General features: G+C 46.5%; 1 protein-coding gene across 8 annotated transcripts in view; it reads left to right on the top strand.

The window, feature by feature from the left end:
- The window catches only part of cut (homeobox protein, cut), a 98,310-nt gene that overhangs the window by 33,318 nt on the left and 47,657 nt on the right, over positions 1–17,335 (top strand). For all 8 annotated transcript variants that reach the window (XM_046615269.2, XM_046615275.2, XM_046615271.2 and 5 more), the window contains exon 3: positions 11,168–11,362. In XM_046615269.2, the coding sequence (XP_046471225.1) occupies positions 11,168–11,362 (195 nt within the window). The remainder of the gene's footprint in view (positions 1–11,167; positions 11,363–17,335) is intronic.

Here is a 17,335-nt window from a genome sequence, read left to right as displayed (position 1 = left end):
AAACCCCTTCTGAAGCGATTTTCACGCAGCCTTCGTTCGTCTCATATTTCCGTCTCTCCTGATGAAGTCCGTCCGTCCGTCCATCCGTCCGACCGTTCATCTCTAGCGATTTTAATCCACCTAAATATAGGTATAACACAAGTGAAACGTGCATAAACCGAGAGCCCGCCTGCAGCCAGGTATTCGCGCTATACTTTCGGCTATTTCTAAATTACATACCACAAACGTGAATCCTGCAAGTGTGTTTTTCCACGTTTGTATTATACGCACTGTAATATCTGCAGCTGCGCAGGGACACGGTTACGTACGAACGATAAATCTGTACGGAAATATCCAACCTCTACTTTATATTCGCTAGATCAAATGGTAAATGCAACGAAATTAATAAGATTTTTACGCCCACCGTAAAACGAGGCGCCTGGATGCGCGTAGGTGTGCATAATTGCACGGAGCATGCTCGTACTATAATCGTAGAATTTTCATTATCGGGAATATTAGCCGTTTTACTCGATGCTAATTGGCGCTGCGATTCTGCGATTCTGCATGTGATGGCAAAACTATAATCATTCGAAGCCGAGTAAGAATCCGAGATATCCAATTATGAGCCAACCGATGCAGTACCAACGATTTAATTAACATTCAACGTGAATCTCGTCGTATAGTGTGTGCACGTATAAGATACGCGAGTCACTATCAATGCGAAATGGACATAAAATATAAAAATCGTCAATTTATGCGCTTAGAATTTTTTCTAAGACGGACTTTTGACCGCGGACAGTGCGATGCAAATGCGTCTGGAATAAATCATACGAATGTAAGCGTGCGTGTAATGAAATCACAGGAAAAATGAGTAAGATAAACAAAGAAGCCTATCGCGCTCCCTCTCCTTCATCAATACCGCCTTGCCAGTCAATTATCAAGCGTTGAACAGGGCAGGACTGTACACGAGTAAATTTTCGCATGCGTCACACGCTTACATATGATATTCAGAAGTTACAATTCGCAGTGATTCGTACCGGGAATGATACATCGTGCGGGAGATAAGTTGTTATCTAGCGATTGTGTCAACCACTTGTTATAACAAATTCCCTATAAATCGAGCGACAGGCGAGATGCATGCATGTAGGAAAAACGAAAAACCACGATTCAGTTCCAAATAAAGATATTTGTCGACAGATCGCTTCGTCACAAAGTACATCCATCATTTGCCTGGTTATTCCGAGTAATTGTTATTATGATACCTCGCCGATGGAATATGCATGTATAAATAAATATAAGGTATGAAAATAGAATTCTAGAAAAATCCAAGTAGGCGTATGTGATTTAACGAAGTTGTTTTCACACCCCCTATACACCCTGGCACGACCGATGGCGATGTAATATTCACTCGTCGTTTAATCATTTTTTTTACAAACAAACAAGGTTACTGCGTCAAACAATCTTATTGTAATAAGAGTCTCCAGACTTTAAAAAATTTCGATTCCAAATACATCCACTTTTCTCACACGCCATTCTTTGCTGTTAGCATATTCTTTTGACTCAAAGTTTCCTCATTACACACGGAGACCCTCGTTCACTCCTTTAGACGCAATTCCTAGATTACTCTTTATTACAATAAACATATATTTTTTCTTACTCGCCAGTCGTCGAATATTCGAGAAACCTGTATAAATCAGGCATCCTGCAGCAGCCTGCAGCGTCCGCGCGTTTGTACACGAGAACAATGGAATATTAATTTCACACGCAATGTATCTGGTAACTAAATCAATGAGTCATTCGTCTGATTATTACATATGCAGTCGGGCGACTGAGACCGGCCGAAACTGAGGGGCGGGGGAGGGTTGCCGGATCAAAATTACACCCGGGAACGCGATGCCTATGGAGGGAATGCCAGTGTTGTATTGCTACTTTCATTCAGAGGCGAAACGTAGGTGCTTCCTGCACACACGTATGCCGCTGTGGACGCAGCTCTCGGTGGATTATGGAGGGGGGTGGGGGGTGGGGGGGTATATCGATTTTATTCCTGTTTTAAATTATTACTCATTCCTTGTGACGTGCCGCGTGTGCGTTATGGTGTCGCTAGCTAGGGTGCAACTTTGTTTATACATATATCGACTGCGGAGCCACGTACATTCGTGTATACGGTACATATAACATAAACCATAATGCATTTACGGGGGGATATTATTCTACGGACTAAACTTTGACCGTATAATCCCGAGCAGGAAAGAGAGGGACCAATGTTCCGTCCTGCTTTAACTTGACGTTGGGCGACACAACTGCGAATCAGGATATAGGCTGATTTACATAGGCCATTACGATAGCCTGAGGTATAATACGAAAAATGACCACAATGGACGCATCGAGTTTTTTTTTTTTTTCCGTTGTTACTAAAAATTCTGTATCTTGTGCAAGTATTTATAAGCGAAGAATATAAGTGAAGAAGGAAACAATAATCTTGACATTTACTTGTACCGAAATATAGCAGTTTTGGCACGTTGTCCTAGAGTAGACTTTCGCATCACCGAAATAATATCCGTTCCATCGAACGGTTTTAACATACTAAAATTTGTACTATGTGTTCAATAACGATTCAGTATGTTTTTTTTTTTTCATGCAAAATTAGCAATGCGTCTTATGAAAATGAGCCAACTGTGATTAAAGTTATCTCCAAAAATAAAATCGACCCAACTTATTATAGAAGTGGCTCTTCTCGACAATCAATTGGCAGATAATCCCGCGCGTTGTTGAGAAAATTAACCCTCTTTTTTTTTGATACTCCTCCGAAATTGAAAGGTAAAAAAAAAAAACAAGCTCTAGACCTCATTTCTATGACGTATCTATTCCGCGTCCGGCGATGCCACATGGATGCAACAGATGTTGAGACCGTCATCGTACCTACACTTATTCAGACGTATTATACCTGTCGGAGTATAAGATACGTCATCGTTTCGACGAGGAAAGCGTCGACGTATTGAAACGGCATTCACACACGTACCGTACGTAGGTGCGTTACGTTTTAAAGATCCCGTCTCGTTACCCACCTTATACCCTCCGGTCTCCGTCCCCATCCATATCCTCGCCCCCGAGCCACCCTACGAATATCACAACTTCTGATTAGGCGTAGAATTAATGATTCGAAAATCAATACCGACCTTCCCCGGAGTATTAAGACAGTAGGGGGATGCTATCTAAAGAGAGGCACGGCTCGGGGATGGCAATGGCAATGGGGATGGGGATGGGGGCTGTATCGAAGGGGAGACGCGGTTCTACTATTTTGTCACCAAACCCTTCTTCACCCTTTGATAACTAATTAGTGTTTTACCCCTCCTCCCCGCCCCTCGCCCCCTTCGCGGCCCCCCGTCTCTTCCCGCCACGGGCGCTTTTATCGCCCCTGATCGGAGCTGGATGGAAGGAACCCTTTCAGAAGGCATCGACGTTTTCAACCCCCGAAAAGACGAGACTTTGGGATCCAAAGGATTTTCAAAGCGAAGCATCAAAAGTGTATATAGGGGTAGCCGTTATGGGCCGCGGCCGCGGTATAGGTACACCGTTAACGTGCACTTTGTAGGTACAGGATCCGTCTACGGATTTGCCGACATTTCGACCTTCCGCATACTTTTCACCTACGATGCAAAAATATTACGCATTTTTTTTTTTCTCCAACCTGTAGCGGAACAACAGCCAACCGCATGATATACACGTACAGCGGTATTAATTTTCTTTACTGCGGGTTGATTGCGGTATTAATGCCTCGTACTAACGGACTTCTGAAATCAGTTTTGCAAGGACCAGACGTAACCGTTTATTTGGGATATTATTGTTGGTCACGGACGGATTTCTCGCACAAAAATGACCATGTATATAAGTGGCGGTTTCCGGCTATCATGCGCGAATTACTGGTATAATAACAGATAATCACTCCGGGTCGTCTGTCAGGTCGAACGACGAGACGTAAATTCTTGAGGGTACGATATGACGAATGAGGATCATAATTAGCTCTCTATCGAACCGACACTAACGAGATCGTTTGGCATTTTTCTCAATATCGCGAGGATACTTGATATACCCGCCGCGCTTTCTCTCCTACTCTTTCCTCTCCCTCTCTCTATGTTGGTATTTCGATGCTTCGTGAGTTTTCAACTTCAGTAAACCAGAAGAGTCACTTGCCGAAATAATAACCCGATACATTTGCATACTCATTCTACCCAACAGGCTCTGCGGGCAACAGATACAGGGACTGGATATGTATCCGTATACACGAGTACATACCCATGCACCGTGCCGACGCTGCAGCACGTATATTTTTCGGCTCTGTTTTTCAACCCTTCTACTTTCAGCCTTCCGCAACTACGCTCGAACGCACACCGTGCTGACAAGCTGATTCGACGAACTTTAACCTGCCCTCGCAACCTTACACGTATAGCTGTGCCATCCGCACACCCAAGCTCACAGTTTCGTACGATTATCTAGCCGCGGGATCAGGCCCTGCGACTAGGCGAAAACACGTGCATAACGTATAGAGGGAAAATCGAACTGCTGGCTGTTTCGGTGCTGAATCGTCGGAGCTGTATAAAATATTTCGCTCAAATCGTCGTCACTGTCCTGCAGTAGGCTTGACAACATTCTTTTTTAAAGAAAATGCGAGGAAGAGCCGATCTCTGGCCTTCGCTCGCGATCGAAGGGTAGGTGCAGATTACCCGCCTCTACTGTTCTAGCTGGTCCTATCAGCATCGCGCAACGGACTTGTACATCCACGGGGGGTGGAGGAGGGTGAGATAAAGCCGGTCGATATCTTAATAATAAATACAAGAGGGGTGGTTCACCCTGATGGCTGGTTGGTGTGAGATTGAAGAGGGGGAGGGCGGCGGATGAGAGAAGAAGAACATCATTCGCACCTCGGCGTGTAATGAGAAAATTTGAAATATCGCGCGCGCCCCCTCGAAAAAAAAAAAAAGAAGAATATAACACCCCGCAGTCGTAACCGGGCCGCGTTCGCCCCTCGCCCCCTTCGCGCCACCTTCAAAGATTAAGAATATTCCGTTGTGTGCGTGCGTGTATGACGTGGGGTACCGGATATTTCAAAACCGCGCTCTGTGTTTCGCCTCTTTATTGTTATACTCGTACCTTCGGTGCAGCCCCCCGATAATCGTGATCCTACGGAATAACTTTTATTTTTCACCGAGATGCACGCTGCGGCAGCGATTCATCCTCCTTGTTCAACATCCGGCTGATTAAGACCTTCCCCCCCATTGTATTTTATACCGAGCCCCCTGCGACTCTTCCGCGCAGGACACAATATACTTTTGACACAGGTACTTGTCCCGGTATTCGTCAGGGCGGCCACCGCCTGCTGCGTCCGTCCCGTCGAACTATTTCTCGAGGTCTTCCGATATCCTTTGTACTTCCGCCCCTCGGAGCGATTTACGATATAAAAGAGTCGTTCTGCAATATTTAAGAAATGTCAATATATCGGGGGCAGAGAAGGGTTCGGTACGAAACCGCGGCGACAATCTCGCCCTTCTCTCACCCTCCTTTCTCTCTCTCTCTCTCTCTCTCTCTCTCTCTCTCTCTCTCTCTCTCTGCGCAGCCCGAAGGCATCGACTAAAAATGAAGACGGGGCCTTTGATGTGCTGCGCTGTACTAATGAAAAATTAAAGCCCGTTCTTAAACATCATTAGACATAAGCACCGCCCTCTCCTCTCTCTTTCTCTCTCTCCCCCTTTCCCCTTCCCCCTCTTCAGTTTTAGTTAGATTTCTTTTCCCTGTCCTTTCGCAGAAACTCTGCAGATCTTCATCGCTTTTGTTGTACGTTGCGCAAACCTGTATATAGATACGGTTGTTCACGCTGCTCAAGTATACTCGGGTACCTGTATAATATATTAATATGCTAGAAAATTTGACTATAAAAAGTGGCCATCACATTACGTATAATAGAACGCATTAACCCTCCGTACGACACAATAATGCCATACGATAACTGCGGGAGAGAGAAAATCTTATATTTTCATCACAGCTTGTCATTAGAATTTATGTTACGATCAGGAGTGCCGGTGTACGTCAGGTCTCTCCCTCCTGAAACATTCCCGTGATCTCCTCTCTGCGTATAAGACATAAGCTGGATAATATTGTAATCTATACCCCGCAAGATATGCCCGAATAATCGAGGGACCTTGTTTTCCATTCAGTCACGCTCTCTTTCTTAGTCGCGTAACCTTTGCATAAAGAAAAAAAAAATTGTATTTTTGCTAGATTGTACAATCTATGATAAAACAGCTCGAGCTTGTCCGAACGATACTGTTAAACATTTTACGGTCACGTGACGTGCGTGCACCCTGTGCGAGGTAGTCAAAGGGCCGATTGGATCCTCTCGCGTTGCAGCACACGAGCCTCGATTCTACGGTGTTCGGCAGACCAAGCAAAATCGAAATATTGCGGCGAGTAACGAGATTGTTATTGTCTCTTTATACGCGATCGTTTACACTCGCTACGGAACAATGATCGTTGATCGATTTGTGGAAAATGGTCAGAATTGTTACGGGATTGTTTCAACCACGTGTCATTGTTCGCTGAATGAAGCGGCTCGAATCTCGTGCGTTTCATGGGATTTAGAGCTGCGAGTGTTCGCCGGGTTAATCGTTCGGGGTTTGTTTTCTCTCCGAATTCTCTCGAGGGTGGCCCTCGGCGCTCATCTCGCGGTTTGTTTCGCCTAATTAACCCGTGAATTTTTATCTACCGCATCGTATAATCGATCCGCGGAGCGGTGTCGAATTTTCGTCGCAAACGGATCGCGGATATTGTCGCAAGGATAACGGCTCCAGTCAAGGTTGAAGATTTTCCCACCACGCGCCTTGCCACATCGCCTCGTTCACACAGCGAGGGGGGAGAGAAAGAGTAAAAACTGTTGAAAAAAGTGGTGGGTATTTCTACAGATGCTCGCTCGACGTCGACGGAAACGGCCGGCAGCGGAGACGCGTTTCGCCCTGAATCCTATAAGCTGTCCGATTCTTGGTGCGCGTGGATGCAGGCGTCGGCGTCGAGGAGCAGCTGGGCCCTATTCCCGGGACTTTGGATAGCCGGCCGCTTCTCCGTCAAACACCCCGCATTCTTTCTGCATCCCGATCGAAATAGTCCTCGTCGTTGTCGTCGTCTCCGGAACGACGCGGAGTTGAGAAGTAAATATACGGCGTCGCGACGCCCATGCTCCAACGGACGACACGTAATTCCGTTGAACTCGATCGCGGACCCATGCCTTTGCGCTAATAAATCATAGTCGGGAAAGCGAACGGGGGGGGCCACCAAGAAGAAGAAAAAGGAGAAGAAATCATTCGCCGTGATCCTCCGTGCCCGCGTCGTGTTACAGACAAGATATAGCTATCCGTTCGTCGAATCGGTGCGGAAAACCTTGGAGAAAAGCGGAGGTTCTTTCTTTACTTTTGTATAATTGCCCCGGTCTGCGGAGAATTTTATACACTTGTTCCGCCGTGTGCGGGAATCGGTGTGAAATCCCGAGTCGTAAAATCACGGGACAAGCTGGAGCAAAAAATGACGAAAGAAGACAATCAGCGATCGACTGTGTCCGCCGTGAGAGAGAACGAATGTCTGTTCCTAATATACTTATAATAACAGAGGATTGTTCGGCCTTCGAACGGCTGCAGGTCGCTGCTCGGCATGATCGCTGTTAGCAGCATATTTTAATGTTATCCGTCACGATAGTTCTTGGGACCGTGTTACCTGGGTATACGTATACAGGTACATGTATCGCTTCTCCTAATTTCATTCCGCTTCTTATTGCGCTGCGCTGCTTGCACCCCTCTCGAGGCCTCGATGGCGCGTGACTTTTAATCGGCCAAATCGACCGTTCGTTTTCGAATTGAAAAAGGAACGAGACGAAGAAAAAAGTAACATCGGGTATTAATAATAATGACCCAAAAAACGCGATCCACGCGGGCTTCGAGTGGCAGACTTATCGTCAGCGGTATAAATATACATACGGCGTATATAATAAAACATCATACACGCACCTGTATATTTAAACGTTTGCAATCTTTGACATCAATTATTATTGCAGTGTAGGTACGTTATACGTGATGGATAATGCGAAACTAGTAGAAATTATTTTTCATTTTCATTACAGCCTGCTCCTCGAAGTATGCGATCACGTGATCGTCGTACAGATCGCCCCTCAACTTTCGTCAGTCGACGAATATCTCTGATCGATTGTTGTATAACAACGGAGTGAAAGTATAATATACGCCCGGGTAGAAATGATAGACAGTCGCAGGGGGGTACCGGCTGGATTAATTGAGTTAATAAGCATCCGCGTACATACGCACACCCGTGCAAACGGATAGTTTTTTATATATATATATATATATAGATGTATATTGCCGGTCATATTTTACTGCCGAATTGTTAATTACTTTAATTAGCTCCAGATGCTAATTAATGACCTAAACATATGCCGCGGTTATATAGATCAGTCCGATATACGAACATGCCGCGCCACATACACGGTATGGGATCCGTGCAGTTGTACCTACGTATATTACGTGTATACGTATGATATATGTATAAATATTCCTACACGCATTCGTTCTATAGTTCGTGCATCTCGAGCCGCAACGAGGATACGGAGGCATGTGTTTGTCATTACTGCCCGATGACGTATCGTCTTCCGAGGAGAGATTGATAATTGAAATTGATTAATGACGCCCTCCGACTCGCCGGTCTCTCGCATCTTGTGTACACACCTCACCAATATTTTACTCGATTACGCGGCTCGCGCGGAGGTACGCAACGTACAAGTAGATACGTAGATCTTGGCGAGTTATGCCGCGTGAATGATCCTGGGGTAAGCCGACTCCTCGTTTGCGTGCCTGCATGTTCGCATGTCCGGACGATGGGCAAACCTCGATAGAAATAATTTTTGCTCTTCGTTCACGTGATGGAAACTCGGGACAGGATGTGACCCCGAGCCTATCGATACGTCAAACCATCGCATTAAAATTCCCGGGTATTAGCATTCGCGGGCGGTGCTGCAGATATATGTATTTACGCTTTCCGTATCATTTAGTAATTATCGATAATATCGTCGAGGTTTCCTGTTGTTTCTCTCTCTCTCTCTCTTTCTCTCTCGTTTTATTATTTATTTTAATTTTTTTTCTTCTACTCTTTCAAGAAACAATGGGACATTACTAGTAGTAGATACACACATACACACGCACGCGCACAGACGTTATACAGACATCCATACGCCGTGCAAGTTCGACTCTTCGCATCCTGCCTGGTATCCACCTCTTCGTTTGTCGCCGATCCTAGCCCATAACTCAATGATTCATGGCGACGAGGAGTTGTCGGTTCATCAAATCGATACATACATAGTTGGCAACTTCCGCACACATCCGTAGATCAGTCGTGTATACATATACGTGTATCGACGCGCCCCCCTGAACCCGGTTAAAGTTTCACCCCCCAGGTATTATACGACCCGCCTCGAATAATACATCATGCATGTATGTACGCACATACCTACCTATACCGTTAATTTTACAATTATCGGACAAACTTGTATTACATATGTGGGGGATATCGACGTGTAACCGCGTAAAGTGCGTTGGATTGTAGAGCAGCCCTCGCGGACGGAAACCGAGAATTGTTATTATGCGTAGGAAAATAAAGAAAGAGAGAAAACAAATTAAACAAAAATAGAAAAAGAAAGCTCATCCGAGAAACGGCGAAAGGGTTTTCGTACTCTCTCTCTTCGTTGATATACAATACCTGCAGACATGGGCTGCTGCTCTTTTTCCGCACACTTAGATACAGGTGTGACGTATATGTATACGTGTAATATACGTAACACAGACGCCTCGATCGCAGGACTTTGGGTGGTTCCCTGCACTTTCCATCTCCCCGCACACAAACGTTCGGATACAGTAGCCGTATAACCGCGTACCTACTTGTACGCAACCACCAAGGGCAGGGATTACCTTTTTAAACTTTAGCCATAAAATATCTAATAAATATCGCCCTGCAACGCGGCGTTGTTCTCCGGTATACGGATATTAATTATAGACGCTTTTATATTCAAAGTAGCCAGCGGCGGTCCGACACCCTTATATAACCGTAGATGGTGAGGTATCGAGTAGGTGGGTCGGGGCTATTCCATTCTCTTTCGCTGTATACCTACATATATTCCGGCGATGCGCGCCGTCCCCGGAACGACGCGACGCGACGCGGGTATCGGACAATAGATGATACCTGACCAACGCCGATATCGATCAGTTGGCTTGGATCAAACGGGTTATGCACCGCACTCTCATCCCCCGGTAGCCACTGTCGCGTGTAAAAATCTTCCCCGCAGTCGCCTAGAAGCACGTGGTACGTAGACTATGGAGCGACTCTTGAAAAACTCTCCCTCCTGCAGCGATTTCTCTCATATGAAAGAAAAACAAGCAGGAATTGTGGTCCGGATAGTTTTTAACCTACGCATATTTTTTTTATTTTTACTTCTCTTTTGTCACGAGACATTCCGAATGTCGTTGACTACGGTGGAGAGTTCGGAATTTTTCCTGTTGGTAGTTATTTTCTGAATTACAATTATCCAGACCCCGATGAACTAAAAAGTGAGGCAAATCTGCGTTAGGCTTACTTACGTGTATAGATGATACGATCGATCTGTTTCAACAATCCTGGGTGTTATTGTTTTCGTGTAATTTTTGCATTCTTGAGGGAAAAAATAAAACATAAATTCTTTTTCAATAATGCAGTAAACAATTGTCGCCGCACTCGATAAATGCGTGTTGCGCAAATTCATTGACCTCGCCAGGTTGCTATTTCTGGGTGAAATTGGTTCCGTCGCATATTGGCGCCAGATCGACGATAAAACGTGTCAGGTATAAGCTGCACCAAAGTAGATTTCGCGACAAACGTAATTTATTGTATAAACTATATGTGTACCTGATATAAGCTTGCCGTGCGCGCCTGGCGTAGACGATTTTCGCATCGCGTATAATCCGGGGGTCAAAATAACAACGAGAATCGCTTTTATACCCCGAGGGGTTCTTTCGCACCTCGACGCGTTTCACCCCCGCTTCGCGGCATCGATTCATCCCCCGTCTACCACCTACTCTCATTAACGATTCCGATACCGTTTTCGTGATTACAGAGAGCGACTTTGGCGGAGAAAGAGGTGACGGCGCTGAAGGAACAGCTCGCTGCAGCCGGTGACGGAACGACAAAGACTGAGGGGCCGCAAACGCCCCAGAACCTCCACCACGGGGACCAGACACACGACCCGAACAACCCCAGGCGGACACCCAATGCGAACTTCGAACAGGAGTTGCACGCCAAAGACAAAGAGGTAAGTCATCCGATTCAAACATCCGGTTATAACGCGCCGCTTTGGTACGCCTCGGGATTTCTGCGGCTATGCGAAAAATCACTTGTACGAACGAACGGCCCGCGAAGCGATGATCAGACCTCGGTAAAAATAACCTGCAGTGCTACTCGATGCACGTTTCTGCAGCTGTTTACCGATGACGCCAATTCCCAGCATCGGTGCATCTCTGCAGCGGCGTCGTTAAATTTCGACGATTCCTTAAGTTTCGTTGATATCGCTCTCATTTCGCCGTGGAATTCGTCATCGACGAAATACCCTGTATAGAAATGAAAACCCTAAACACTGCATTGTGTTCCTGAATCATTTCTTATTTATTATGCTATGATTTTCCTCGGTGTAATCAATATTGTACTTGCGAGTAATTAGAGAAACGAGAAAACGTCCGAGAATGTTGAAATAAAAATCGAACGCTGAACGAGTCGATTCTTTGCACATTTTTTTTTTTTTTTTTTTATTATCCCCATTTGTTTTCATTACAAATATTCACTTGTAATGAAAACTACCAATCTATGGGTATTTTTTTTCCATCGTACAAGAACGAAAAGTATTCGAAATATATTATCCATGCAGCTTTAAAACTGATGCCTCATTTTTTGCCGCGAAAACTGAACCCCTTCGACGTTACCGAGAGTCGGATCGACGTATCGAACGGCGAGGGCCGAGACAGTCCTCGAGCCTTTCGGCGACGATCAAGACTGAATATGCGGCTTCGCGGTTATAGTAGGTACGCGAACACTTCGGGTCTATTTTTGCCGGATGAATTGGCGGACTTGCAGGCTGACGGGCCGCGTACTCTTGCCGGGTTATTTACCCTCTCGATAAATATACGGTAATGGTATTACCGCCGAAATGGTCCGGTATACGGCGAGGAGGCGGGCTGAATCACGCGGATAAAAATTGTAACAGTGCGGAACGGTGCCGATGGGCGCAGATCGACGGGGGCGACGGGAGCGGGGAAAAGCGCGGAGCCACATGCCTCGGTTTTAATGGACCGGAAGCCCTGGAAATCGGTAAAATATACGCGCGTCCTGCTGGCGTTGGATCAAGCGCTCGGGGTGATCGATCACCCGATGCATGCGGGGCATATTTTCTTCGCCGTTGAATCGGATGAAATGAAATTCAGGTATCTGGTCGGACTCCGGTGGGATATGTGTACATCGTACGCGTCGCCTGCACGGTGTGGGAATGCCATTGATTAACAAATTTCAGCCAACGACACCTGTTGCCGTTTCGAATACCTGTAACTGACTGCATCGGGCGTCCGGCCTGATTGTGAGTCGCACCTGGCTTCACCGGCAGGGCAGCGATGGATTACGAACGCATCGTATGCGCTTGGGTTAACCGATTGCCTCGGAAAACGGAAAAAGGATTGGTCAGTTGGTGGGTGACACCTTGTTGCTAAAACGACGCGAATCGTTGCAAGCAAGATCAACGGTGAAAGAGGAAAGTTTGCCGGTAGTTTCAAGTTCGTCTTCAGTTGTATCCGTGGCGCGGGTCTTGAATCTCGAGTCTTGAATAAAGCGGCAAACACTCGAACGTTGAGAGGGCGGAAATCGTGGGAAAAAGAGTGATAAAAATTCCGGTTAAAAAGTTGGACGAGTAGCTTCTTAAAGCCAATAAATGTCCCTCTTCGCGTTCTTCGGTTCCCTTCTCGAAGCCTCCCCATCGCGCCTCTCTTCGGGCGTCTTCATAACGACGAAGGTTCGACTCTCATCCCTTCGTCGAAGAAAATCGTTTGCCCAACGCTCAGCTTCGTTGTAATCCAAGAGCCGATAATCTCAAAGCCACCCCCGCCCACTTTTCCTTGGCGGCGGGCAAGATGTTTGATGGCATGTTTATACCGGATAAGAATTTAGCTCCCTGGTTATAATGTCTTTATTGAGAAGCTATAATCGAGCTTAACGGCTCTTCGGTATACGTCAAGCTAAACGACGTTTAAATGTATCCGTATCACCGACCGACCGATGATTTATTTTTATCATAAATACCTACTTTTCTCTGTACAACTTGATAGACTGTGTCATTTATAAAATCTGCAACCTGCGGTTATTTTTTCCGGAGATCCCGACTCTTTGTTGCATCGAATTAACGTTCACGTACATTTCACCCCGCAGACGCTCGCGTATTCATCATTCGCATCAGTAATCATTGTGATCACGCACCATTCTTTGCGGTCGGGAAAAACCGTTCTGCAGGATTTTATCTGAAAAAATCAGAAACAATCCGAGTGTTTCATATGTTTTCTGTTAGGAAATTCTCATTTCTTTTATTGAAGAAATTCAAAAAAGATTCTAAGGAAATACCGCGATATAAAGATCGATGCGTACGATTATCAGAAATTCAATGTATTAATTCCGCATGCATGCGCATTGAAAATACGCGCGAAAAACTTCAATTATAGTATCGTATTTTAAAAGTCAAGTAATTCGGCAATTTTTTAGAAACGTCGAATGAGCGATAAGAATAATTTGATTAACTTTCCTTATTCTTTTCTTTCAACCGTCGTTATTCGTCCCAAGGATTGAAGGATGTTCAAGAGACCATGACGCTCGACTGCATGGTTGTAACAACTATGTAGCAGGCGAAAGACGTGTCATTATAGAAGTGGCGGCAGACTCGCGGTAGACGAGCCTTCTCGAGCACTTGCTCGGAAACAATTACGTTTTGACGGGGAGTCTCTTTGACTTACAGCAGGATATGCGCATGTGGGTGCAAGGTGCAGCTGTTTGACCGTTTTGCACATTCACCTATATATTCGCATATCTTTGCAGGCGCGTCGCGTGTGCGTTTAAGTTTGGAAAATCGCGGTGTAGGCGTTGGCCGAACGAAGCTGCCTCTCGCATACGCGGGGAGGTTTTTGGCTCGATTACAGCTCTCGAATAGATGTATAATGTACGTATATTATATGTCTGCATGTACAGACACACGCGCATGCAATGGGGTAGACACGTGTAAGTGCGCTTTGAAACGCGTATGGAACCGTCGTCGACCTAAAACCATTCGGTTGCGCGTTAACCTGCGGAGAAGGAACGAACCGCCATTACGATCGCTTACGCAAAGGGGGGCAATATTTCCATATTTGCGCTGATACCATAAGACACCTATGCGAGCCTTGGAAGAGGTAGGGATTTACTGATAATATTTATAAGCGATAAGGAGAAGCAATCGACTGCGCAATATGGGCGATAAATACGACAAACATTTAACAGGCGAACGATAATTTCACACGTTGGCTACGCTGGGCTGGCTGCAACCAAGCCGGTCGCTCTAACGAGTCTGTCTTCATTTTCCAAAGGCGCGCTGTGAGTGACGCGCCTATATTCTCAGAGGTTAGGCGCCGTGTGCGCCATAAACCGATTAGGCACGATATTAATTAAACAATAAATGTAGGTCTGCCAACAGGCAGATAAATAGATTGGTATCAGTAGATACGTGACAATTAAACATTCCATTGTCTCCCGCCGCGTGATCGTCTATGCAACGCAAGCTTGCGACACCCGCTCGATCGAGAGAGTTCGACTGCATCTCGTCCCAACCTTCGAGCGAATTTATTTTTATCCAACGAAATTGCACAGTTGCTGCAACCGGACATCGACAGCTTGGAAAAAATTGGCGAGAAATTCTCGAACGCACGTTTAACAAGATACGCTTTGCGTCTCAGGCACCCGTGGAAAATTGCACACGCCTCTTGTTTTCAACTTTCGTCGGTACATTCCCGAAACGACGTTTGACGTCGTGAGTTTGCAGCGTTGAAAGTTAATCGCGACGGCAATTTTTCTCAGCTCGCAAATCACCGCGACGCGACACGACTCGGACAATATTGTCTTTGCTCGCGAGCCGGCTTGCCGGGCTATATTTCAGGTTATCGGTGTCCCGGATGCCGCCGGTTCGGCATGAGATGCTTACCTATGTGTCGGAAACGCGCGTCCGAGGAGATCTCACTCTTCGCTCGTACGCAAGTCTCGCGAGACAGACAAGACAGCGGACGCGTGCGCGCACGCGCGTAAAACGACGAGCGTTTCTCGAGAGAATGAAATGATCGTGATAAGTGCGCTCGGTGCTGCAGGGCTGCAAGGAGCGCGGGCGTAAGGTAAGTATTTCTTGATCTTCGCCGAGCTAGCTGCGGTACATTAGCCAACGTGTTTTGAAACACTCGCCCGGCGTGTTTGTCTTGGCATTCGCTGCTCGGTCTCTCTTTCATCTCTCGGCTTTCCTGGATGATTTCCCCTCCGCCCCGATCGTCCGTACGTACGCTCTAGCCTCTAGCTGCGATACGTATCAACGCCAATGCCTTACTTCGGAACAGCGGTCCGTACCCGCGGCCTCCTTATTGCGTCGTCTCGTCTCTGCGAAAGACATCATAGAAGATAAATCAAGCCCGACTCGAGTGAATTCGGTGTGTTATACGTCTCTCGAAGTCGGGACGAGTGAATTAACGCTCGATTCACGTTCGCAGCCCTTCGATCTCTCCGACCACGCACTGTTGCGGATTCCTCGACCGTGATTCGGACACGCGGATTATCGTGACGCATCCCCGTGATCTATCCATCGACTCGACTTCCGACGAGCTCGAGTCTCACCGCTCCCTGATTTGGCCACGTTTTATTATTTTTTCGTCCCCGCCACTTGGCCGGAAACGGAAGCCACTCGGATAGACAAACCGTTATCTATACGCGTTATCGGCTGTTCGAACGCCTCTCGTGACTTTCTCACGTATATACACGAGTATAATTAATGTATCTGGGACAGTGCAACTCGGCGGGGTGCTCGAACCATTGAATTAATGACAATTCGAAGCGGAAGAGAACGCAACGCGCGGAAATCGAGTCGTACACCCGACCGAGTGCCGAGTATAGGTATCCCCTGTAATAACAGCGGGTTGAAAAAAAATTTGGAAAAATCTGGCAGATGGCTCGAGGGCTACTTGCGCTTGAGCTAAAATGACGCGGATTGCGTCGGTCGGGATGCAGCGATGCATCGGGATGAGGCGGGTAGGTACTTAAGTGCAGCGGTATTCGGGGCAGCACACGCGTGCGGCTGGGAGAAGCGGGCATCCGGGATGCTGGGAAACCAATATCGTTAGATATTCATTTCGTAAGTTTGAAGTAGAACAAAATATAGAAACTCGCGGGAGAACTCCCTCTCTCTCCCCTGCAGACATCCTCTCGTTCCCTCCGTGCGTCGCTATCCGCCTCATCTCCGCAGATGTACGCCGGGCATCATCTCCCATCTATGTACGACGCGAAATTGCGCCCGCAGCATCGACGCTGATATTCAGGTAGACGATAGTCGCGACCAACCACGGAGTACCGGAATTACCGGAAGAATACGTATCTGTCTCTAGCCGCGTATCTTTTGCTGCTTATCGCCGCGCCGGTACAAAATCGTCGATTTTCACTTAATTGCTTGCCGCTGTATCGCTAAATTTTTGCAAAATCTATCGAATTAAATCGAGTCTTCTCTGAACGATACAAAGTTTGAAGATCTCTTTATCTCTTCGTCGTTCCGTGTGACATTCTTGTCTCAATTTCCCGCCTATAAGTATTCGCATAAGACTAGATGTAAATAAGGCTTGAAAGCCAGGCCGAAATTTAGTTAATTTTTTTCAAATATTGGCAAAAGCAGAGGGAGGTGCCGCGTCCTTGGAGAATCGGGGAAAATGGTCGGGTAAGGTGGAGGCGTTTGGCTCGAGTGGTTATCGGCGAGTGTAAAAAGCTCTCGAGCGTGTATTGTGCCCACGGTATACTGTACATTGGTTGGTTTTTAGAAGAGTTTGAGTCCGGGAGATCGATCGACCTCTCCAGCGCCTGGAGATGCGTATCTGGTCACGGCGGCCGCAGATTATATCGTAATTACAGTTTTAAATATATTTCATCGAGCACGCGACGCTTAGACGTAGGTAATTCCATGCCCTCTGCTTAATGCGGGGGTGCA

The sequence above is a fragment of the Neodiprion pinetum genome, chromosome 3 (assembly GCF_021155775.2).
Source record: "Neodiprion pinetum isolate iyNeoPine1 chromosome 3, iyNeoPine1.2, whole genome shotgun sequence".
NCBI classification, from domain to species: Eukaryota; Metazoa; Arthropoda; class Insecta; order Hymenoptera; family Diprionidae; genus Neodiprion; species Neodiprion pinetum.
The sequence above is the reverse complement of the archived record's forward strand: the minus strand, read 5'-3'. Positions and strand labels throughout refer to the sequence as shown.